This window comes from Somniosus microcephalus, chromosome 7 (assembly GCF_052327205.1).
Source record: "Somniosus microcephalus isolate GS21.2 chromosome 7, FLI_Smic_1.0, whole genome shotgun sequence".
Taxonomy (NCBI): Eukaryota; Metazoa; Chordata; class Chondrichthyes; order Squaliformes; family Somniosidae; genus Somniosus; species Somniosus microcephalus.
Window position 1 is genome coordinate 241,292,141 of NC_140993.1, and position 25,939 is coordinate 241,318,079.

At 42.5% G+C, this 25,939-nt stretch overlaps 1 protein-coding gene across 6 annotated transcripts in view; it reads left to right on the forward strand.

Annotated features, from left to right (window-relative positions):
• Positions 1–24,813, forward strand: part of LOC147115185 (V-type proton ATPase subunit C 1-A-like) — a 233,102-nt gene extending 208,289 nt beyond the window's left edge. For 4 of the 6 annotated variants that reach the window (XM_085993512.1, XM_085993513.1, XM_085993511.1 and 1 more), the window contains 6 exons: positions 1,099–1,167; positions 3,035–3,127; positions 3,216–3,309; positions 11,271–11,368; positions 16,001–16,127; positions 24,134–24,813. In XM_085993512.1, the coding sequence (XP_085849638.1) occupies positions 1,099–1,167; positions 3,035–3,127; positions 3,216–3,309; positions 11,271–11,368; positions 16,001–16,127; positions 24,134–24,229 (577 nt within the window). In that variant the 3' untranslated portion in view covers positions 24,230–24,813. Of the gene's footprint in view, positions 1–1,098; positions 1,168–3,034; positions 3,128–3,215; positions 3,310–11,270; positions 11,369–15,410; positions 15,505–16,000; positions 16,128–18,651; positions 18,712–24,133 lie in introns of those variants that run through there. The other 2 variants (XM_085993514.1, XM_085993515.1) reach the window with 2 other exon arrangements.
• Positions 24,814–25,939: the final 1,126 nt, after the last annotated feature.

The window sequence follows — 25,939 nt, forward strand, 5'->3', positions numbered from 1 at the left end:
CAGGAACGAATAAAAAAAAAGTGGCATTTTTCAAATTTTTGTGATGTTTCACCAATAATGCAGTGCAATGGTAAAACTGCATCTGTTAGTGCATGTTCTCACTCAGGCCAACATCCCCAGCATCGAAGCTTTGACCACGCGCGATCAGCTCCAATGGACGGGCCGCATTGTCCACATGCTCGATAGGAAACTCCCAAAACGAGCGCTCTACTCGGCAAGAGAGCCCCAGGTGGGCAGAGGAAATGCTTCAAGGACACTCTCAAAGCCTCCTTGAAAAAGTGAAACATCCCCACCGACACCTAGGAATCCCTGGCCCAAGACTGCACAAAGTGGAGGAGAAGCATCCGGGAAGGTGCCGAACACCTCGAGTCTCTTCGCCGGGAGCAAGCGGAAGGAGCGCACGTCAACCCAAGCGCCCCTTCAACCACCGTCTGCCCCACCTGTGACAGAGACTGCAGGTCCCGCATTGGACTCATCAGTCACCTGAGAACTCATTTTTAGTCTGGAAGCAAGTCATCCTCAGTTCCGAGGGACTGCTGAAGAAAAAGAAGTGGTGCATGCTCTCGTAAACTAGTACTTGCTAATTTGTTAGAAAAGTGTTTTCCCACCTATTCACGAATGCATCAACAGAAAATTAGAAACTTGTTGCATGAGCACAAGTGCCGTACTCTCATAATTATGCATTTTGGTGTTTATTTTACCGTCATTAAAGTCATCTAGTGTTGATGTCCAGCAATTTTGAATTGGGTACAGGGTGACATGTTGAGTAAGATGCTTTTGTATTTTAGTATAATTTAGAAAATAGTAAAAGCAACCATTTGATTGCAGATTAAAGTAGTTGTGGCGAGCAGGTAATTTTTTTGTTTCAGTGCTTTAGGCCATCACAATTAGAAAATTGGTATCCGCAAGTAGTAATGGACAAATTATAAAGGGATACATTGTGAAGTCTAAATAGTCTTCAGCAATCATCAACTTCATGGCATACATAACTTCATCATATAATTAAAAATGATTACAGTTAAATGACCAATTGGATGTGAAAATATCACCCTGGCCCCTGAACCATTGCATAATTATTCAACCACTTTTTTTCTTTAGAACAAGTTATCTTGAATGGGAGAAAACTTATGAAACTCTGGCGGAGATGGTGGTCCCACGGTCAAGCAAGTAAGGGAGGTCTTTGATCTATTTTCTGTAATCTTTCTATCCAGTATAAGCTGAAAACCTGTGCAATGCATTCTAACCTCTGACTTTTATTTTGGTGTGGAGCAGCTTAATCCAACTATTTAGAAGCAGTGTAGTTATTGGGTCTAAGCTTAATTTAAGGCTGAACTAACTTAACTTTCAGTTAGCGATGATAGAGATTCCTGGTATACTTAAGTTTAGCAGCCTAATAGTGCAGCATTTTAATATGAACATGCTATTCTGTAACATAGGGCACTAAATTAACTGCTATACATGCATACCAACTGAGAGTTTCATGCTGATGGTCAGTATTTGCTGACAACATTCAACACACATTGGACTGGATTCCTCTACCCTCAGTGAGACTCCTTTGAGACTCCTGCGGCTAATGGAAGGGATTCTAGCTGGTGCATGTTGTAGGCAGGAATTATCATCTACTGTATGCAACAGCTGGAACCCTTTCAATTAGCAGCAGGACTCTATAGGAGTGGCGCTGCAGGGACAGGAGGGAGGGAAATGGATGTCAACTGAATGGGAAAGGGAAGGGAGAGGTGGAGGGGAGTAAGAACCTGGGAGTGGAACTTCGGCTGGGGCTAAGAGGGGAGAGGCTCAGCAGTGTTTTGGGAAGGGGAGGAGGCAGAGTGCCGACATGAACTAAGGGGGGGGGGGGAAGAGAGAAAGCATGCCAGGTTCAATGGGAGGGGAGTGGTGAAAGAATACGGAGTTGGAGGGGGGAGAAGAGTCACAGGTTGAATTGGCGGGGGGAGAAGGGGTGGAGGAAGAAAAGAATTGAGGGAGAGGAAAAGGGAGAAGAGTACTATGAACTGGAAGGGTTGGAGGAGGAGAAAGTGCCCCTTTGAAAGCGTGGAGAGTTGGATGGGTACAGTCATGAGTAAATTTACTTAGAATTTATGTGGAAGAGTGACTTTTGAGAAAATGGTGGTATGTTAGTAATTCAGTTTAAAAAATCTTTGTGTGAAACATACAAATACTTACAATTAACCAGAATGCATCATTTTTAATGTCAAATTTTCAAGCGGAGCATGCTCCCGGACCCATTAGCACCAATTTTATATCTTTAGCATTTCCTTCTTCAGCATTTCATGTACTTAAGTTTACTTTCCTCCAACACAAGTGAAGGAATGTTTGGTATACCTACAACCTGTTACAAAGCTTGTGTAACTACCTGTTTTCACATGTTGTAGGCTTATAATCAGGGCTGTTCTTACGATGTCAGCTGTTTTGAAGCTGTTGGTCAGCTTTTGCTAATTTTCTATGTTGCTTATAATTCCTCACATGGTGAAGTTTGGAACTCCGGTGGCCATTCCAAAGGGGAGATGTTGCAGAGGCTGGGTGTTAGCTGACAGGGCGAGAGTTGGACGGGGTATCGTGTCTTGGTGAACTGGGGCAGAAGTTACCTGCCTCATTCTTGCATTCTTTTCCAGTGTTCTCAAAAGAGTGAGGTCCCTTGCTCACCTGTGGTGTACAAGATGGCAAGAGAAGAAGAGGGGAGAAGATGTTGGGCATACTTTTAAATAAATATCTTGTACGTTGGTCAGGCATGCAATATGGATTGAACTGCTCTGCTTTTTAGCATTAAAAAGAACTGATTTATATTTAAAATATATCTGTCACTTGTGCTTAACATGCTGTGAGTGAACATTGGGTGAGACCCAGCCACAACATTGCAAGTTCAGTGCTCAGCCTACATTTAGAGTGGGTACATTTGTGAACAGGATAACAATCTTCTTGTACTTTAAATATCAGGCCTCCGAAATCTAAGCAATGATGTATAACGATTTTAGATGTGCCATTTTTTATGAGAGACTTTTTTTTCCCCTCCTGAAAGGTTGATATGTGATGACAACGATAGTGGCTTGTTCACGGTCACGTTGTTCAGGAAGGCAGTTGATGACTTTCGACTAAAGGCCAGGGAGAACAAGTAAGGATTTCTTTCCAAATAATTTCCTTTAGAGATCTGCATTTCAGAAATGGTTGCACTCAGTTTTCTTTCCTTCCCTTCCATTCAGGTTTATTGTTCGGGATTTCCAGTATAATGAAGAGGAGCTGAAAGCAGATAAAGAAGAAATGACTCGACTTTCAACTGACAAAAAGAAACAGTTTGTATGTATTCAAATCTAAACTGTGATACAAGCCACAGCCTATGCAGCTGTAAAAGTCATGCTCTTCATGTGCAGTGTACTCCCAGAATGAGCATGTAACTGGTCATTCAATACAACTTAGTGCACAATCTGTGCTGTAGGTTGATGACCATTTAGAAACTTAACAAAAAAATATGAAGTGGCATTCTTATTACTTGTACTGGATTGGTTTTGAGCAGTTAGTAATTTAACATCAGGTGAAGAAATTTGAGGATCGTCGTGTCTTAATTAAAATTGCCAGGACATTGCTAATCTAATAGGTAGCTACTCTCTAATAAACATTTACAATAGAACCTCACCCTATTCAAGTAATTTCAAAGTAGGCGGACCACACTGTACTAAAGCTCTGGCCTACTGAAACACTAAATTTAACAATGGCCTCCCAGACCTGGTGATTTACCCTCCTGCAGACAATTGTCTAGGTATAGAGGGAGCAGCACCGAGAAGCCCATAAGCCCATGAGTGCGAGTCATCAAAGAGTGCTGTGAGTTTGGGTAAGTGTGAGAGTTCTTTAATTGTTATTTCTCTTTAAATCATTCTTGATAAGATTACTTAAGCAGTTTAAGTAAAGGGGAAAAGTTAAATATTTGGGATTCTGTTGGTTTAAGAACAGTAAAACAAGGTTACACTGCAGTAGGAGTAAATTGGCACAGCAGGCAGTGGAAACCAGCTTTCTAACCAATCAGCAGGGGTGACTCATTTGGCTGTAAACAAACAAACAGTATAAAAAGACCAGTCCAAGTGTGAGTCATCAGAGAGTGCTGTGAGTTTGGGTAAGTGGGGTGTTAGGTGCTCTTTTCAAACTTTAACTCTGTGGGTTGTAGTTAATAAGGCCTTTCTGGTGCAGAGTGACTGTTGGTAAACCATTTAACTGGTGTAACTAGAGGGATTGATTTAATTTAAATCCAATTAATTAAAGGGGATACTAGCATCTAAAATCGGGCAGAGGGTGTCCATAACTAACAATAAAAAATTTAATTAATTACATAGAATGGAGCAGGTGATGTGTTACTGTTGCGCGATGTGGGAACTGGTGAACCCCATTGAGGCTCACACTGATTACGTCTGTGACAAGTGTCTGCTGCTACAGGAACTCCAGCTCCGTGTTGATGAGCTGGAGTCTGAGCTTCAGACACTGCGACACATCAGGGAGGGGGAGAAGTACCTGGACTCTGTGTATCAGGAGGTGGTCACACCTATGAAGTTAATTAATTCAGATGTAGCCCATGGTCAGGGACAGGACGGTGTGACTACGAGTGAGGCAGGTACGGGGATCCAGGAGGTAGAGCTGGAGGAGCCGCAGCCCTTGCTCTTGACCAACAGGTTTGAGGTTCTTACTCCCTGTGGGGACAGGAGCAGGGACTGCAGGGAGGATGAGCAACCTGGCCACAGCACCGTGGAATGGGGGGCCATTCAAGAGGGGGGAGTAAATAGAAATGTTGTAGTGGTAGGGGATAGTATTAGGGGGATAGATAGAGTTCTTTGCAGCCGAGAGCGAGAGTCCCGAAGGCTGTGTTGCCTACTCGGTGCCAGGGTTAAGGACATCTCCTCTGGGCTGGAAAGAAACTTGCAGTGGGAGGGGGTGGATCCAGTTGTCGTGGTCCATGTTGGTGCAAACGACGTAGATAGGACTAGGAAGCCGGTTCTGTTAAAGGAGTATGAGCAGCTAGGGTCAAATTAAAAAACAGAACCTCAAGGGTAATAATCTCTGGATTATTACCTGAGCCACGAGCGAATTTGGCTAGGACAAATAAAATTTGAGAGTTAAATGCGTGGCTCAAAGACTGGTGTGGGAGAAATGGGCTTTGCTTCCTGGGACACTGGCACCAGTACTGGGGCAGGAGGGAGCTGTTCCGTTGGGATGGGCTTCACTTGGCCAGTGCTGGGGCTAGAGTCCTGGTGGATCATATAACTAGGGCTGTAGAGAGGGCTTTAAACTAACTGGGGGGGGGGGGGGAAGGTTCCTAGAGAGCAAATAATAAAAATGACAACAGAGAAGGTCATAGACTTAGGTAGCAGTGGGGAAATTAAAAACCAGAGCGTGTCAGGAAGGGGCAGAAGGTATGGAGTAAAAGGTAAAGTAATAAAAAGGGCAAAAGCAGGAACTAAGTGTCACAAAACATATTTGAAAGTTCTCTATCTGAATGCACGTAGCATTCGTAACAAAATAGACGAGTTAATGGCACAAATAACTACATATGGGTATGATCTTGTGGCCATTACAGAAACATGGCTGCAGGGTGACAATGCCTGGGAATTAAATGTACCAGGTTATTTAACGATCAGGAAGGACAGGCAGGAAGGAAGGGGAGGTGGGGTGGCTATGTTAATAAAGGAAGGAATCACTAATACAGAGAAATGATATTGGGTCAAAAGATCAGGATAATGAAACAGTTTGGGTGGAGGTAAGGAATAATAAGGGGAAAAAAACACTAGTGGGCGTAGTCTATAGGCCTCCGAACAGTTGCAACTCTGTGGGACGGAGTATCAATCAGGAAATAGTTGAGGCTTGTGATAAGGGAACATCTATAATTATGGGGGATTTTAACTATCATATTAATTGGACAAATCAAATTGGGCAGGGCTGCCTTGAGGATGAGTTCATTGAGTGTATTAGGGATGGGTTTCTTGAGCAGTATGTAACTGAACCGACCAGGGGGCAAGCAACCTTAGATCTGGTCCTGTGTAACGAGACAGGATTAATAAAAAATGTCCTAGTAAAGGATCCCCTTGGAATGAGTGACCATAACATGGTTGAATTCCATATTCAATTAGAGGGTGAGAAGGTTGGATCTCAAACAAGCGTGCTAAGCTTGAATAAAGGAGACTATGAAGGTATGAGAGCGGAATTGAGTAGAGTGGATTGGGAAAATAGATTAAAGGGTAAGACGATACATGATCAGTGGTGTACATTTAAGGAGTTATTTTACAACTTCCAAAAAATATATATTCCACTGAGAAGAAAAGGGTGTAAAAGAAAAGACAGCCATCCGTGGCTAAGTAAAGAAATTAAGGCTAGTATTCGACTAAAAACAAGGGCATATAAGGTAGGCAAATCTAGTGGGAGGATAGAGGATTGGGAAAACTTTAAAAGACAGCAAAAAATAACAAAAAGATTGATTAAGAAAGGGAAGATAGATTATGAAAGTAAATGAGCAAAAAATATAAAAACAGATAGAGTTTTTATAGTTATATAAAAAGAAAAAGGGTGGCTAAAGTAAATGTTGGTCCCTTAGAGGATGAGACCGGGAAATTAATGGTGGGAAATATGGAGATGGCAAAAACACTGAATGAATATTTTGTATCAGTCTTTACAGTAGAAGGCACTAAGAATATCCCAACACTGGACAAACAGGGGGCTAAAGGGGGGGAGGAGCTAAACACGATCAAAATCACTAAGGAAGTGGTACTCGGTAAAATAATGGGACTCAAGGCGGATAAATCACCTGGACCTGATGGCTTACATCCTAGGGTCTTGAGGGAAGTGGCGGTAGGGGTTGTGGATGCATTGATAATTTTCCAAAACTCCCTGGACTCAGCAAAGGTCCCGGCAGACTGGAAAACTGCTAATGTAACACCTTTATTTAAAAAGGGCAGTAGACAGAAGGCTGGAAACTATAGACCGGTTAGCCTAACATCTGTGGTAGGTAAAATTTTGGAGTCCATTATTAAGGAGACAGTAACAGGACATTTGGATAATCATAATTTAATAGGACAAAGTCAGCATGGTTTTATGAAGGGGAAGTCATGTTTGACAAATTTGCTGGAGTTCTTTGAGGAAGTAACATATAGGGTGGATAAAGGGGAACCAGTGGACGTAGTGTATTTAGACTTCCAAAAGGCATTTGACAAGGTGCCACACAAAAGATTATTGCTTAAGATAAAAAAAATCACGGGATTGGGGGTAATATTCTGGCATGGATAGAGGATTGGCTATCTAACAGAAGGCAGAGAGTTGGGATAAATGGTTCGTTCTCAGACTGGCAATCAGTAACTAGTGGTGTTCCGCAGGGGTCAGTGCTGGGTCCCCAACTCTTTACAATCTATATTAACGATTTGGAGGAAGGGACCGAGTGTAACATATCAAAGTTTGCAGATGATACTAAGATGGGAGGGAAAGTAGTGAGTGAGGAGGACATAAAAAACCTGCAAGGGGACATAGACAGGCTAAGTAAGTGGGCAGAGATTTGGCAGATGGAATACAATACTGGAAAGTGTGAGGTTATGCACTTTGGCAGGAAAAATCGTAGAGCAAGTTATTATCTTAATGGCAAGAAACTGGAAAGTACTGAAGTACAAAGGGATCTGGGGGTCCTGGTGCACGAAACTCAAAAGGTTAGTATGCAGGTGCAGCAAGTGATTAAGAAGGCCAATGGAATGTTGGCTTTCATTGCTAGGGGGATAGAATATAAAAATAGGGAGGTATTGCTTCAGTTGTACAAGGTATTGGTGAGACCGCACCTGGAATACTGCGTACAGTTTTGGTGTCCATACTTAAGAAAGGACATACTTGCTCTCGAGTCAGTACAAAGAAGGTTCACTCGGTTAATCCCGGGGATGAGGGGATGGACATATGAGGAGAGGTTGAGTAGATTGGGACTCTACTCATTGGAGTTCAGAAGAATGAGAGGCGATCTTATTGAGACATATAAGATTGTGAAGGGGTTGGATCGGGTGGATGCGGGGAGGATGTTCCCGATGATGGGTGAAACTAGAACTAGGGGGCATAGTCTTAGAATAAGGGGCTGCTCTTTCAAAACTGAGATGAGGAGGAACTACTTCACTCAGAGGGTGGTAGGTCCATGGAATATGCTGCCCCAAAAAGCTGTCGAAGCTACATCATTACATAAATTTAAAACAGAAATAGACAGTTTCCTAGAAGTAAAGGGAATTAAGGGTTACGGGGAACGGGCAGGAATTTGGACATGAGTCTAGGTTCGGATCGGACATGGCCCTGTGGGTAGCGGAGCGGGCCCAGGGACCGTGTAGCCTGATCCTGCTCCTATTTCGTGTGTCTAATTCTGTTAGATTCAGGAGATGGTTCAGTGATAGATTGGCGGTTAGGATCAGATCAGCCATGATCTTATTGAATGGCGGAGCAGGCTCGAGGGGCCGATTGGCCTACTCCTGCTCCTATTTCTTATGTTCTTATGTTCTTATAAGTCAAATCATGGAACACAACCGCATCACCAGAGTAACAAACGTTGCGGCAAATATGAAGTGTTGCTTGCAGGAGGGATGCCATGGGTGCTGTTTTTATTTCTCTCTAGATTAAGTGTGTTTTTCGTATTGCATCCTTCAAGCAAGTGGAATGTTTGATTTCTGGGGGTTTTGGTGGAATGACTTCATACTGGCCAGCATTTAACCGTCAACCAACATCATCAAAAACAGAAAAACTGGCCATTAATCACATTGCTGTTTGTGGGACCTTGCTGTGCGCAAATTGTTGTCGTGTTTGCCTACAAAACAACAGTGACTACAATTAAAAAGTAATTAATTGGCTGTAATGCACTTTGAAATGTCTTTATGACATCAAAGTTGCTATATACATACAAGTTTTTGTTTTTTCTTGGAAATAACAATTTTAATGATTTCAGTAATGAAAGAAATCACCTGCAAAGTAGCTTGACTCCATGAACACCGCTTAGATTTTTTAAAGAATTCCATAAACAAATTTAGAACATATACTTGAAAGATCAACTGCAACGACTTGGAGCAGCCCATTTGTAGGTTTATGGGTATCCAGTTATATTTTGTTTAATTGTTATTTTTAGGTTTGCATATTGGTGATTGTTGGTTGCTGCTCTTTCTAGGGAATGGAACTTGTTTTTTATTGGTTCACATTTAGTGGGGTATTTGAGGTAATCAATATGATTAACTGAACAAGTATTAGTTATGTGGGATTGTCACTTTTTTGGGTTAATTTTAAATAAAAGAATATGTTTTTTAAGTGGCTGGTTGATGTAAGGTGTTAGGACTAATTGGATATTTAAATTAATTGATTTCATATTAAAATAGGTGCAAAGTAACATGACAATAGCTTGCAACCTAGTGGAGTACAGGCAAAGTCCACCGCAGAGCTGCTTAATGTGTGACTTGATGAACTGGTTGACTGACAAATTCTTGCATCTTAAAAGGATTCAAGAGAGAAATTCAATGAAATAAAATTTTAGTATTGTAAATTCCAATTCACCAAAATGTTGACGGATGTCAACCAGCATAGTTTCCCCAAATCTCTCTCTCTCGTTTTGGTTCTTTGTGCCTTTCAACTGCATGTGATGTGGTCTGTATTATTGCTATCCAGTACATCACAACATTAAATAATTATAACCTGAAAAAAAAAAGCAACAATGAAATGTAAAAGGTCTGTATTACTAGTAGAAGGCACAGAAGTTTGAATGTCATTACATCAAATTCCACTTGTATTTCCTCATTTCTCCCCTGGTTTTCTCTTCCCTCCCCCACCCCACCCCATTTTTTTCTACCTCAAGAAAACTAAAGTTGCCAGGAATTAAAAAAAAGCAACATAGCCCAGGAACCATAGGAATGATGTATATTGCCCTGTTTGTATTTCTCACAATTAGAAAACAACGGCCACATCTTCCTTTTGAGCTGCAAGTGTTGCATGTTAGCATGGCACCATTAGTTTTTGCTGATCAGTTCAGCTTTCCCCAGATGGTTCCATTGCTGCAATAATTTAAATTAAATGTTAAAGGGAAGCAAATGAGGACAAATGGTTTGGACACTTGCCCACAAATCCTTTCTTGATAAGGTTCAGTTGATTATTAATTGCATTTATTAGCAGCGGCAGGCTGTGGTGAGGCAAACATGAACTCGGAGGGGCAGAAGTGCGATCCGGGCCCTGAGAGCATTTAGGCTTGGAAATGTGCGAGAAAGCAGCCACAGTGAGGAAGCAGTGACTGGTGCAGAATGTGAGTAGCTATGGCAGACAGACAATGGAGGGTGGGAGAGATGGACAGCGATAGCCTCGTCAGCTGAAGACAGCGGGGAGCAGAATGAAGCTCTGCAAGGGAGGCTTGCTAATTATATTGCATTTGGGAGCTAGGGAATATATTCATTTCGTGTGGAATATATGTATTTCTAGAACTTGGGAATATGTATATTCATATAAAAATGTAAAGTAAAACACATTTGCAAAGAGTAGCCTAGGGGCACCAGTTGCAGGTGATGAAGCCAGCCAGAAGCAGGCATCCAATTAAACTTCAAATTTTAGAGGGGAGGCAGGAGGCTGAAATGTGGCAAGATCTTAAAAAAAAATAGAGAAAATATTGCAATTAAAATTGCAAGTATTGAGATACCACCTAGAGGCATGACAGAAATGGTGAGGAATGATGAGTGCACGGTGTATGTACAGAATTTAATATGGATAGATTGAGTTAAATGGGTGCTTCATTTTTGGTTGAGGGAAAATGATAAAAAATACCCGATGATCATCAGCACCATGCCTCGCCACAACCATGTGCTGTGCTGCAGTCCCTGTCTTACAATTTTAAACGTTTATATGAAAACTGCTGTTGCAAATGACCTTTGACATAATGTTTGCTTGCAATAGGCATTTTGTACTCAAGAAGGCTAAAACATGTACAAGTAATGAGAGTATAAAATAAAAGCAAATTATCCAATTTGGGTGGTAAATCTGTTAATGCAGCACTTGAATAAATTAAAATAGAGGATTCCTTCATATTTTGCAATATTACTTTTATAAGAAACAGTAAATACAGGTAACCAAGTGCACAGATTTTGTTTTATACATCCTAGTTGAAAAATAAATATCAACAGTTTTGTAAATGATTATCATAAAGCTTGAAGCTAAACAAGTGATATTGTGGAAAAAGATACAGAAGACTAACAGCATTGCAATAAACTAGTCTTTGCTTAAAGTGCTAAACTGTTTGTTTACAGGGTCCCTTGGTGCGATGGCTGAAAGTTAACTTCAGTGAAGCTTTCATTGCATGGATTCATGTGAAAGCATTACGGGTTTTTGTAGAGTCTGTTCTAAGGTATGGTTGATTAGTAACTTCACTAATTTGAAATTTCTCACGATGCAATTGCAAATGCTATCTCACAATCTCCTTTTTAAGCTTTTCTTTAGTTTCAACGCTTACTTTTATCATCAATTTAATTTATAATCATTGCATAATAGTTCCACTAAATTAGTACAGTATAATGTTTGAGGTTGGTTATTTGACTATTGGTCAGAAGCCTCTTCTTCGAATGTACTTGACATCTCACTCAAGGTAAATCACCTCTCCAGAAATCCAACTTTGGAGATGAAATTGTTTGATCTTCCAACTTTTGCACTATTTAAGGTAATCTCTGGTTGGTGATCAGCTTTTGTTTTTCTATTTCTTTCACTTTCGATTTGAGTTGGATTATGCTTGCTGTATCATATCTGAAAATAAGTATCTCTCTTTGGTTTGAATTATATTTTTATAACTATCTCAGCCACACTGATGAATGACATTGCTATACAAATGAAGTATGAGATAAGGAGAGGTGGTACCTTTGTTAAATGATGTTTCAAGCTGGTAATTCAGAATTACAAGTAATGACTGACTTCAGCCACAAACTATCTTGTACTGAATAAAACATTTAATTGGATATTGGTTTATATGCAAAATCCACTCTGTTCTGAGGAAGGGTTCAAACCTGAAACATCAACTGACTTGTTTGCTGAATGATTCTGTCTGACCTGCTGAGTGTCTCCAGCATTGTTTTAAATTTCCAACATCGGCAGTATTTTGCTTTTTGATAGATGGTGTGTTTCCACCCCAAGTATTTCAAGCAAAGATGGATTGTGGGAAATGTGTTTAACTAAAATGTAAATTCTCAGAATTTCCACTAACTTGAATTGTGATTTTAAAGAATGAAGGAAATATGAACATAAACTATATAATTGCCCAGCCATGTCTAATTCACAAGATATTCATTCACCACTGGTTCTTTTGCAATTTTTGAAAAAGTTTAAAATTGTTTATGGTGCAGTTTAAATCATGCATCGAGTGGTAAGACCCATCTCCACTATTGACAACCATGCAGGGTAGGTTTTCTCCCCTCAATTGTAGTCTCAGTTCACATGAAACTTGAGCAGATCTTTAGAAGAAGGTGTTGGGCAAGAAGCTTCAATGATTCTTGCCCAACACCACCTTCTAAAGATCTGCTGAAGTTTATTGCTTCATTGATTATTGCCCTTCATCTGGGTAGAAACACGCAGGCTTTCAAATCATGGGGCTGCCTTTTCTCATTTTACGTTTATATAAAAAAAAAACAACATCAAGAATGAACTGAATGCTGCATAGAATATGTTTTTAGAAATAGAGAAATGTTGAGTACTGTACATTGGGCTGCTAAACTTACACCAAATTTATCACCGTTATCCAGAACTTTGCACCAGTGTTGGAGACAGAATCAAGTATAGTTAGTCAAAGAAAGACTCCATATTCAGAGCTAGCACAGAAAAAAAAAATCTCTGCTGCTTTTATGCCAGTTCAGGTCATCTTCAAGGGTGTGACCTTGAAATTGAGCTCCATATCAGGCACTGGTATGAGCCAGCTGAAGCAGATTACACGACTGTTGGTGCTTCTTTCCTTGGTAGTATGCACATCTATGTTGTTGGAGGCCCAGCAGGCCAATCTGTTCAGACACAGCTACAACAATATTTATGGAGTTGGGTCAATTCTTGAATCTGGGGACCATTCTACAAAATGTGTGTTCACAGCCTTTCCCGAGTGATGAAATCTTTTCAAGTTAAATCACCCAGGTCTCAATTGCGCACACCCCTTCTAATAACGGGGCCACCAACATTCGAGGGCTCTTGGTCAGGTTACAGGTTGGGAGTAATTTGTGTTGTATTTTTCTTGAATTTAGGTCCAAAAATCAGATGATAGCAACCTTGAGCAAATAAATGATTTTCTGGGTGAATGTTTATAATCACAACTTCAGGTTTAAAAAGGAAAACCAAATTGCAAACCAAATGCTTCCTTCCTTTTCAATCTTTCTTGGTGATCAATTAGTTCGTCCAACTTTTTATCTTTGGTTTACAGCACATATTTCTTTCCCTCCCATGAAATGTTTAGGGTTTCATTGAGTTACTTGCTGAAATCTGTTAATGCTTATAGTGGTCAGAAAGAACTGCAGATGAGCACCCATTTAAAGTTCCATGAAAGAGAACTTAAGTGCAGAACTCTCAAAAGGACATGTGTCTTTACAGTTTGTTCCCCTTGATAAGCTGTTGATCCACGATGTATACTTTTGGTGGGGGAAAAAGTCTTTGTTTTCAGCTCTTTTTAAAAAAAAATTTGAAATCTGAAAATGATGGCTGCCCATCGGCCGAAAGACATTTACGTTTGATTGAGGCTGGCATGGTGATGCTGTGGTATTGCTAGGATATTATACTGGTTTAGTCTGCAGATGATGGAAATATAGCTGTATGGAAAAAGAAACATTGATTTGATTTGACACAACAGTAAGTATGGAATTGTAGAATAAGAGGCTTGAAATCTCTTCAGTTTGATTATAATATACTCAATGGACACTTCTTTACAAACATGAAGAAAAAACCTATTTCAGCACCCTCAATTTGGCAAGAATATACGTTAGAAGGATGGTACAGCAGCTTAACGTGTGGTTTATAGGATCATCAGACCCCAATTACCGTGTTTCAACCCTTAAGACCATGCCAGCTATCTCTATTTTTGCATAATGTTTTTTCTGTTAAATTCTATGTCTTGCATTACTGCTGTAATTAACTTTGTATTATATCATTGGGAGGGGAATGAAAATGGTAGTTTTCCCGTGGCATAGAAAGGACTAGCTTTACTGAGAAACACCTCCTTTACCAGGATAGTCCTGTAAATTTATCTCTCATAGTTTAAAGTGTGTGATTGACTTACAGAATCAGATGTACTTTTATCCAAAGTACAATGAATAAGAGTATATGTGAAATGTCTAATACAGAAGCTAGGTCTGAAGAATACAAGCACCTTCCACTCATTCCTTCATAATTGAGCTTGTCATGAAAGCAATGTATTCCAATTATGCAGAAGTACAGGAGGGGGAGAAAAGTCTGTGGAGAATATTTTTGTTTAAAGTATTCCTTCAAACTGTCTGTTTGAAAATATATATATACTGATGAAAATATGACTTGACATTTATTTTAAATGTCAAAACGGAGACTTGCCACGCTAGATCTCCTTGCATCTCGGCTGTCCTGGTGACTTCTCTGGATCAACTCCCTGCGCCCCTCAGTAGCTTCATTGATTGTGATGGGGCTGTTGCTTCAGGCTGATCTGAAGCGACTCCAATTCAGGAAAACCTGCTACCAGCTGGGGGCGCTGCATACTCTGGAATAAATCAAAAGCCCAGTCATCCAAAGTTGCTTCCTTTGCTGTAGATTAGCAGAGAGCGGGAACACGATCATTTTGACTAGAGAAGCTGTGTGTGTGCTGAGAGGCAGTTGAGAAATAATTTGTGGAACCAAAATGTGGTCCCCAAGCATGGAGGGGAAAAATATAAATAAACCAAGCATGGGGGGGAAAAATATAAATAAACTAGTCAATCTCCTGTGCAGTTGCACATGGCGAGGAAAGATCAGTCTAATGTTAATGTTTATTTCACTATTCCAAAAGAATGTGATGAAAGCACTCCTCAAATCAGTGCGTGACGGAGCCTGCTACTGAAGGGATGTGCACACAGAGCAACTGAACAAATAGCAGAATTTTAATTACTGTGAAATATCATTTGATGTGCACTGCAAGCAGCCAGCAGCTGCAACGGCAACTGGCAGTTTATTGGTAGTGTGAAAAATTTGGGGAAATTACCCCAGTGAAAACCGGATAAAATCTCTTTACGGTCTCATCTGATACTTGGAGCATTTGCAGTTGAAGGACTGCCATTTATTTATCAGTAGAATTAAAATAATATCGGGAAAATCTTAAATATGAGACACTAAAATATTAATTCTAAGCAGAATAAAGTTTATAAACATATTTAAACTATTTACAGGCTATTGGTTGTGATGAAATACCTTTAACTTTGTTACAGTGAGGCAAGAAGCTCAGGCAGGCTCAGGGCAATGAACAGAGGTAGTAGAGTGAAAGAAGGGTAGCAGCGTCACCTAGTGTAGCAGGACTGAAAGGTAAGTATATTAAAGGAGGCGTTTCATCATACCCATTTAAAAATAATGTATATCAGTGTTACTACATTGCCACAAGTTGTGACAAAATCATGACACAGGAAGTTAAAAGTGTGACACATAGTACGTGCAGTTGTAAGAAATTTTGTATTATAATGGGGTACATAGGGTTCCTATATTGCATTGGAATTTTTTTAATAGGGAGTGGACTGCTATGTTGTACGTGGAAAACTTAAATTAGTTTCTCCCAAAGAATTACTTTGTGCTAAGCTTCAATAAAGTTTTCTTCAGTTTTTCATCTGTGTAGAAATTTTTGAAAAGAATTATATTTGAAACTTCAAGAAAGGGTTGGTTAAAATTCAGTTTAACGTGAAAGTTATAAAGCATCTCTACATGTGTTTGGCACCGTATTTTACACATGAAAAGACCAGGAAATACTGCTAATATCTTGGCATCATTCTTTGTCACTTTGTAATTTTGCCTTGCCTCTTGTATTCAGATATGGTTTGCCAGTAAACTTCCAGGCAATGCTGTTACAACCCAACAAAAAGATGTTGAAGAAGCTTCGAGAAATTCTTAATGATCTATACAAACACCTGGACAGCAGTGCAGCTGCCATCATTGATGTAGGTATCTGCATGGCAAAATTTGATTTTCTGTCGATGGATGCTACCAATAAAGCAGAACAATTAGTTTTTCTAATTATAAACAAAAACAGAAAATGCTGGAAATACTCAGCAGTTCAGACAGCATCTGTGGAGAGAGAAACCATTAACGTTTCAGATCAATGACCTTTCATCAGAATTGGAAAAAGTTAGAGCTGTATCAGATTTTAAGCAAGTTGATTGGAGTATAAAAGCAGGGAAGTCCTGCTACAACTGTACAGGGTATTGGTGAGACCACATCTTGAGTACTGCGTACAGTTTTGGTCTCTTTTTTTAAGGAAGGATATACTTGCATTAGAGGCTGTTCAGAGACGATTCACTAGGTTAATGCCAGAGATGAGGGGTTGACTCATGAGGAAGGATTGAGCAGGCTGGGCCTATACTCATTGGAATTTAGAAGAATGAGAGGTGATCTCATTGAAACACATAAGATACTGAGGGGGCTTGACAGGGTAGATGCAGAGAGGATGTTTCCCCTCGGGGGGAATCGAGAACTCGGGGGGCATAGTTTCAGAATAAAGTCACCGTTTTAGAACTGAGATGAGGAGGAATTTCTTCCTTGAAGGTCGTAAATCTGTGGAATTCTCTGCCCCAGAGAGCTGTGGAGGCTGGGTCATTAAATACATGTAAAGTGGAGATAGACAAATTTTTGCAAGATAAGGGAATGAAGGGTTATGGGGAGCAGGCAGGGAAGTGGCTTTGAGCCCAAGATCAGCCATGATCTTATTGAATGGCGGAGCAGGCTCAAGGGGCCAAGTGGCCAATTCCTGCTCGTATTTCTTATGTTCTTATGTACAGAGGCAGGGAAAGGTGGGAGGGGAAGAAATAACAAAAGGGAAGGTCTGTGATAGGGTGGAGGGCAGAAAACATTAAATGACAAAAGGATGATGGCGCAAGGCAAAATAGGGTGAAAAAATGGGACCAATGGTTATGATCTGAAATTGTTACAGTCTAATGATTCTGCTATTCCCATTTACACCTCCTCTAGACCCATCTTTTGTTTCTTTATTTGTCCCATTGCCCTTCCCTTGTGCCTTGCACTATCATCCCTTTTGCCATTTAATCTCTCCTGCCTTCCACCCTATCACAGACCTTCCCTTTTGTTATTTCCTCCCCTTTCTCTGCCTGTGTACTTGCTTAATACCTGTTACATCTCTAACTTTGCCCAGTTCTGATGAAAGGTCATCGACCTGAAACGTTAACTCTGTTTCTCTCTCCACAGATGCTGTCTGACCTGCTGAGTATTTCCAGCATTTTCTGTTTTTATTTCAGATTTCCAGCATCTGCAGTATTTTGCTTTTGTAATTCAAATAGTCTAACCACATGGGTGCATTTTAGTGTCTCCATTATTTTAAATGTCTCAATCAAATCTCCCCGAAGTCTATGCTTTTCTAGAGTAAAAAAGAAACCCAGCTCTTTAAACCTATTGTGATAACTAAAGGCTTTTAAAGTAGGTTTCAATTTAGTGGCCCTCCTCTGAACCTTTCTAAGGGCCTATAATTCACCAAAAACTGAATGCAGTATTGTACATGAGGCCTAACCAAGGTCTTGTACCATGATAGTCATATAATGGTGTAACCTGAAGGTCCCAACAATGACCCCTAGCTGGATTCCATGATCTCATATTGCGTCAGAATACAGTTTTCATGGAAATTCAGTCTATTTCCTGTTCCTTGTAACATCAAGAATAATAATGGGCCCTGCCTCACTTTACAAGTCAGTATTTGCTGAACTGACCGGCACTGACTTTAGGAAAAAAGTGTTCTCCGCCCCTTTGGCTTCCAAATTCAAAATTAAGAGAAATGCATTTTTCCCCCAGAGGGGGAGAAAAAAATCCACCAGCTTAATCTCTCGGCCTTTCCAACTCTCTGCCAAGGACTTGCTCACTGAGCCAACAATTGTACTATCATCGCCTCCACCCTTCCCTCCTTGATGTGGGGATCGTGGCAACAAATGGAAGCCATTCTAACATCACATCCAATTCCTCTCGGGAATTTTCTAACCAATCTCATTGTCTGAAACTGATGAGAGATTTCTGTTAACTATTTTGTTTGGTCCGACCTAATGAAATGTAATCCATATACTAGTTAGGTTAATTTTGGTCCACAAGGGGTGAACTCCTAACAGCAGCAACATGATATAAAGCAACCTAAAAATTCTCCTGGACCCTCCCCCCTCCTTCGCTCCCTTTTCGCTCCCTCCTGCCCAACCCCCAAGTTTAGACTTCTGTATTACTGAAAAACAGCACAAGGAGTTGGTGCAGGGAGGTGCAATTTGTGATTTCAGTTTTAGCAATCTCTTTGAAAGTTCCCTTCAAAGATGTAGACATGTTCCCTTTTAATCTCTCTCTCCTCTCTCTCCTGCACACACCACCATCTTTTAGGGGAGAATGGTGTAGGCTGAATACATCTCTATCTTTACTGACACAATTTGGGCATAGAATAAAGTTTTGTTATTTCTTTATCTCCCTTCTTCCCCCTACCAGAAAGTGGAATGTTCCAGTATTACAAGGTACCCATCCTAACAGCCAACTGAGCTAGTTGAGGTTGGTGTGTTTAAGTGTCGGCTGTCTTTGTGTTTAAACCAGTGGTCTCTGGAAATCTCCCGTGGTGTTGCTCAGTAATCTGGGTTCAGGAGGCTAGTTGTGCTGTATGGCTGCGAACCTGTCCTGTCTCGTTAAAACACAACTACTCAAGTGCTCCCTGTTGGGAAGTGGGCATTGATATGCTTATCAATTACTTCATAAAAGGTGATGAGTCGAAGAAGAGATGACGAGTTGAAAGAAGAGATGAATAAGGCTTTTATTAGCTAAGAAGAGACCATGCTTCTTCGTGAGTGACTGAACAAGTCTGAACGAAACCCACACAGTGGTGGGTGGAGTCAGCTGAGGCATGCCTCCATACACAGCGCCACCCAGAGGTGGCAATATACAATACAGTGGTTTACCACATTCACCCCTTGTTTAATGTGAAGTCCGGCGGGGTGAAGGGTACTACAAGTTAAGTCTATCAGGAGGCCTTGTCTGACGTCCTGATCGTCGTGGTGGCGGCGGTGGTGTTGCAGCATCCGACGTCGGGTCTGGTGTCTGGGTGGTTGGCGAAGATTCCTGGGGCTTTGGCATGCCGTCTGCAGGGGTTGGGTTGGGAGGGGTGGTGGGGGATAACAGTGGTAAGGGGGATAACGGTGGTAAGGGGGATAACGGTGGTAATTCAGGGGTACCCGAGGGTGCGAGATCTCGTATGGAGACCGTGTCCTCCCGCCCGTCTGGGTATGTCACCCAGGCATACTGGGGGTTGGCGTGTAGGAGGTGCACCCGCTCGACCAGGGGGTCCGTTTTATGCGTCCTCACGTGCCTCCGCAGTAGGACGGGCCCAGGAGAAGTCAACCATGCCGGTAGCGAGGTTCCCGATGTAGACTTCCGGGGGAAAACGAACATTTTCTCATGAGGGGTCGCATTAGTGGCAGTACAAAGCAGTGACCGAATGGAGTGGAGCGCTGCAGGGAGGACCTCCTGCCAGCGGGAGGTCGGAAGGCCCTTAGATTTTAGTGCTAAGAGGACTGCCTTCCAAACCGTCGCGTTCTCCCTTTCCACCTGGCCGTTCCCCCGGGGGTTGTAACTGGTGGTCCTGCTCGTGGCGATACCTCTTGTTAGCAGGTACTGCCGAAGTTCGTCGCTCATGAACGATGAGCCCCTGTCGCTATGTATATAGCTGGGGAACCCGAACAGAGCGAAGATGTCATTCAGACACTTGATGACCGTGGTACTGGTCATGTCTGGGCAAGGGATGGCAAAGGGGAAACGGGAGTACTCATCAACTATGTTGAGGAAGTACACATTGCGGTCAGCGGAGGGGAGGGGCCCTTTAAAATCGACGCTCAGGCGTTCGAAGGGGCGGGTGGCCTTGATCAGGCTTGCTCTGTCCGGCCTATAGAAGTGCGGTTTGCACTCGGCGCAGATTTGGCAGCTCTTGGTCATGGTCCTGACCTCCTCGATGGAGTAGGGCAGGTTACGGGATTTGATAAAATGGAAAAACCTGGTGACCCCCGGGTGGCAGAGGTCATTGTGGAGGGACTGCAGCCTATCACTCTGCGCGTTGGCGCATGTACCACGTGATAGGGCATCTGGGGGCTCATTGAGTTTCCCTGGCCGATACAAGATATCATAATTGTAGGTGGAGAGTTCGATTCTCCACCTCAAGATCTTGTCGTTCTTGATTTTACCCCTCTGCTTATTATTAAACATAAAAGCTACTGAACGCTGGTCAGTGAGCAGGGTAAATCATTTCCCGGCCAGGTAATGCCTCCAGTGACGCACCGCTTCTACAATAGCCTGGGCCTCCTTTTCGACGGAGGAGTGTCTCGTCTCGGGGCCCTGGAGGGTCCTTGAGAAAAAGGCCACGGGTCTGCCCGCCTGGTTAAGGGTCGCGGCTAGGGCGAAGTCGGAGGCATCGCTCTCCACTTGGAAGGGGATGGACTCATCCACCGCGTGCATTGCGGCCTTCGCGATATCGTTCTTGATAAGAGTGAAGGCTGCACACGCCTCTGGTGTCAGGGGGAAGGAGGTGGCTTTGATGAGGGGCCTGGCTTTGTCTGCATAGAGGGGCACCCACTGGGCGTAGTAGGAGAAAAACCCCAGGCATCTCTTCAGTGCTTTTTGGCAGTGGGGAAGGGGTAGCTCCATTAGGGGGCGCATTCTGTCGGGGTCGGGCCCGATGACTCCGTTCTCCACCACGCAGCCGAGGATGGCCAGGCGCTTGGTGTGAAACATACATTTTTCCTTATTGTACGTTAGGTTCAGCCGTTGGGCCGTACGGAGGAAATTTGCTAGATTAACGTCGTGGTCCTGCTGGTCGTGGCCGCAGATGGTGACGTTATCCAAATAGGGGAAGGTTGCCCGCAGCGCATTCTGGTCAACCATTCGGTCCATCTCCCTTTGGAAGACCGAAACCCCGTTGGTGACGCCGAAGGGGACCCTAAGGAAGTGGTAGAGGCGGCCGTTTGCCTCGAAGGCAGTATACTGGCGGTCCTCATGGCGGATGGGCAGCTGGTGGTACGCTGACTTAAGGTCGATGGTGGAGAATACTTTGTATTGCGCCATCTGATTGACCATATCAGATATGCGAGGGAGGGGGTACGCGTCCAGCTGGGTGTACCGGTTTATGGTTTGGCTGTAGTCGATTACCATGCGGCGTTTTGCAGTGGTTTTAACGACTACAACCTGGGCTCGCCAGGGGCTAGTGCTACCTTCGATAATGCCCTCCTTCAATAGCCGCTCCACCTCAGAGCTGATAAAAGCTCTGTCCCCGGCACTGTACCGCCTGCTTTTGGTAGCGATGGGTTTACAGTCGCGGGTGAGGTTAGCGAACAGGGGAGGGGGGGGGACTTTTAATGTGGAAAGGCTGCAGGTGGTTTGCAGCGGGCGATTTAAAAGTTGTTGGTTGCAGACTGTGAGTGGGGGGAGGGGTCCACCGTATGCTAGTGTGACACTCTTAAGGTGGCACTGAAAATCCAACCCTAGCAGGACGGCAGCGCAAAGACGGGGCAGGACTAGCAGTTTAAATTTTTTATATTCAGTGCCCCCTACTGACAGGGTCACCACACAGTAGCCGCTGATGTCCATTGACTGGGACTTGGACGCCATAGAAATGCGATGGTGCGTTGGCAGAATCGTGAGGGAGTGGCTACGTACCGTGTCGGGGTGGACGAAACTCTCTGTGCTCCCGCTGTCGATCAGGCAACTGGTGGCGCGGCCGTTTACCGCGATATCCATCATGGAGCTGGATAGATGGTGAGGGAGGGCTTGATCCAGCGTCACGGAGGCCAGTATGTGGCTTAGTGAGTCACTATAGTCATCCGCCGAGACGGTGGTCGGTTCCGGTGACGAAATGGCGGTTGAGTGCGTTGGATACGATGGCGGCGGATGCCATGCGGCCGGGGGTACACAAAATGGCGGATAAGATGGCTGCTCCCACGGCCCGCACGCTGCACTGCTGGCTGGCTTCCCCTTGCAGGCGTTAGCGTAATGGCCTTTCTTCCCGCAGCCCGAGCAGGTAGCTGTCTTAGCTGGGCAGTGCGCTCTGGGATGTTTTAACTGGCCACAGAAATAGCATTTTTGGGCCTGGTTACTGGGCATCGAAGCAGTTCTTACCGGAGGCTGCTGTCTCGGTTGGGTCGCTGCAGCGGTTGGTGCCGGGGGCGGCGGTCCCGTGTCCCACGGTTTCGATTGCCATGTCTCGGCGCCGTTACGGGGGTATGCCTCGAGGTTTCGGTGGGCCTCCTCTAACGAGAGCGCAAGGGCAATGGCCGTCTTCAGGTCGGGTTCCTTGCTTTCTAGCAGTCTCTGCCGGGTGTGGTCTGACTGGAGGCCCCTGACGAAGGCATCACAGGCGAGTCCCTGCGCGTGCTCCACAGCCGTTACCGCTTTACAATCGCAGTCTCTGCAGAGTGCCAGTAGCGCCCGTGCAAATGCCCCTACCGATTCTCCCGGTTGCTGCCTGCGGGATCCCAAGAGGTGTCGGGCATAAATTGTGTTCACTGGGCGCGTATATTGCCCTTTTAGTAGCTCGAGGGCCGCCACGTACGTATTAGAGTCCCGGATTAGCATATATACTTGATGGCTCACCTGGGCGGTCAAAATTTTCAGTTTGTGATCCTCCTCTGTAACCTGTGAGATTGCGAGGAAGGATTCAAAGCAGCTCAGCCAGTGTTCAAACTTGGCTGATGCACCCACCTCTTGAGGGTCGAGGTCCAGGCGTGGTGGTCTGAGGGCTCTCAGCAATGTCTGCTGTATCCGTTGCTGTTGTTGCTCCTCAGGTGTCGCCATTTAACTTTTAGCTAATAAAATTGATACGCTTATCAATTACTTCATAAAAGGTGATGAGTCGAAGAAGAGATGACGAGTCGAAAGAAGAGATGAATAAGGCTTTTATTAGCTAAGAAGAGACCATGCTTCTTCGTGAGTGACTGAACAAGTCTGAACGAAACCCACACAGTGGTGGGTGGAGTCAGCTGAGGCATGCCTCCATACACAGCGCCACCCAGAGGTGGCAATATACAATACAGTGGTTTACCACAGGCATACCATAAATTTGGCTTGCTTTTATTTTTAATAGACCAGTATAACTTTGAAAATACTCATATTGGCCTACCCCTTAATTATTTTACAAAAACCTAACCTATACAAAATATTTAAAAATGCACTCCATACATTCTCCTTTGCACAGACATATATCCATCAAAATGGTTGCCTGATAGAACTATTCCTTGTAACTCTTGCATAATATTTCATTAGGTGGAGATTTTCTAGTGGAGTTCTGTTTGAAGTATGGAGATTTTTTTTTGTAATATAGAAATTTGAGTAATTTTGCACAAAGAAATTGACCTTGGAATTACATTACAGGAAACTTTGTGATATCCGGCACCGACGGGACCGAGCTGTTGCCGTCCCATCAAAACTGCCGGACAAACCAGCACTAATGTTGAAACATCTCCGTATCTGGCAACAAACCCTGTTGCTTAGCAACAGCTTCTAAACAGTCGGCCGTACCTTGCAAGCATCTCTGTAGCTTAGCAACAGCTTCAGCGAGACCTTGCAGAGCCTGACTGGTGGGAAAAAAAGCAACGAGAAGAAAAAAAACCTAACGAAACGGCTCCTGATTTTTGCCGGTGGGTCGAGCATTCTGGACAGTTAACCTCCGGATAAACCAAAGTTTCCTGTATTTGATTGCAAAGTGGTGTCTGAGCAATATTTCATGTAAATAATTGGAACGGGGAATAAAATACTCAGGAAAATATATGGTGGCTCCCTAAAATAGAAGCTTATTTTCTGTAAACGATCTGTATACTTTGGCAGCTACGACACCATCTGAAATTGAGCAGAGATTTTTTTTTTAAACAAAATTAGTAAATAATCAGCTAGAATAATATAAATCAAATGCTGATTTGTTTTTAAACTTCTTCTTTTGCAGGCTGCCATGGACATACCAGGCCTAAGTCTAAGCCAGCAGGAATACTACCCATATGTGTATTACAAGATTGACTGCAACCTGCTTGAATTCAAATAAATGCTAATACAATCTTCTCCAGCCACCTTGGCTTTTAGAGTATGGGTTACAGTAGTATTGGACAGATGCCTGCTCGTCCCTTAATTTTCTTCAAGTCTGGGTTAACTGGTGTTTGCTTACTCATTCCTGCAATTAGGTACAGTCCTGTGATCTGTCTGCTGCTGTTTCCTTTGAAAACATGCGTTGATGTACTTTTTTACCAATCAGGTATTGAATTATGTGCTGCAATAATCTGGATCTATATTTATGAAACAAAGTCATTATTTAAAAACAAAAAAAAACTCATTTGTGAAGTGCTGTGCAGTAAACTGCATTGGTTGTCAATATTCCTGAAAGACCTTGTTTACAACTGTATATTAATAGTGCAGAAGAGTTTGTATCATTTCACCTATTTACCTGTGTTTGATACATAGAATTTTAAATGGTCACTGGTCGTAACAAATCGTGTTTATTGAAAATGTGTATGTGATGTACAGAGTCTGTACTGATGTTTTAAACATGACTCCAATGTGCAAACACTGTAAACATTCATGATTTATCACGCCTACAAAATATGGAATAAATGTAAAAGCCATGGTAACCAAGGTTTTTTCAGTGTTGAACATTTGTCACAGCTTTTGAAATTCAGTAATTTTATAATGTTTAAAAATAATCTTGTTGACTAATATTACAGAATTGTTAAATTAGCTAAGTTTTTAGCTTTGTATATAAGTGTATAATTTATGATCACTGATTTAAGTGGCAGGACTCAACAGTGCAAACAGGACTTGAATATTACTGTTCATCGTTTGCAAATATGTTTCTGCTGGACAATTAGAACTCTACTTGGGTGGAGGAAAGAACCATGCGTAATGACATTTCTACATGTGTTGTCTTTGTTAGAGGTCAAATTTTATTTTTATACTATACGTGGACCAAAAGGCCATTTTGTAATTCTGCAAGCTTACTTTCCATGGTTCATGTGTTATCAGGCCAGTTAGCTTCAGTCCTACTCACATTACTGATTCTTTCTAGTAATATGTCAAAACAAATATCCCAGCTACACTAAAATGCCTCTTGCAAATTATATACTTACAGTTTTTACCATTTTTTCACCCTTTCGTGTGTCCCTTTTTTTCTTTTTGTTCTGTTGGTGTCCCTCTACAACGTTGGCCTTTTCTGATACTTTATTCCCATTATTCTTGGCAATGTATGTCTCGTGGCCCTGATTTTGACTGTTCTCCATCCCTGCAGTAGCTCAGACACACCGCATTAAAGAGCCACATCTCCTGCATTGTAGTATATGCTGATAACTCGCCCTACCTTCACAAATGGAAGTGCTGTCTGGGAGTGAAAGTGGAAGAAGTTTCTTAATGTTAAATTATTCCTCACTTAGCAAATTTAAAGGAAACAGTATGGATCAGTTGATATAAAAATAAATCAGTAGTCGGCCGTAGATATCCCGGGTCTAATTCTGAGCCAGCAGGAATGCTGCCCATATATTTGCAAGTTACGCACCCAGTTCACTCCATTTATTTTAGAGAATGGAGTCTCGTGTCTTAAATTTGTATCACAGGACTGAGAATGTCCTAATGTTGCGTCATTTTAGTTTTGGGTGCACTTGAAAAATGCTCTAAATGATTACTGCACCATAACAATTTTAGATCTGATACAACAAAATTATGTTGTTCCATTGCATATGTTAGACTGTTTTACTCTTAAAGTACTGTA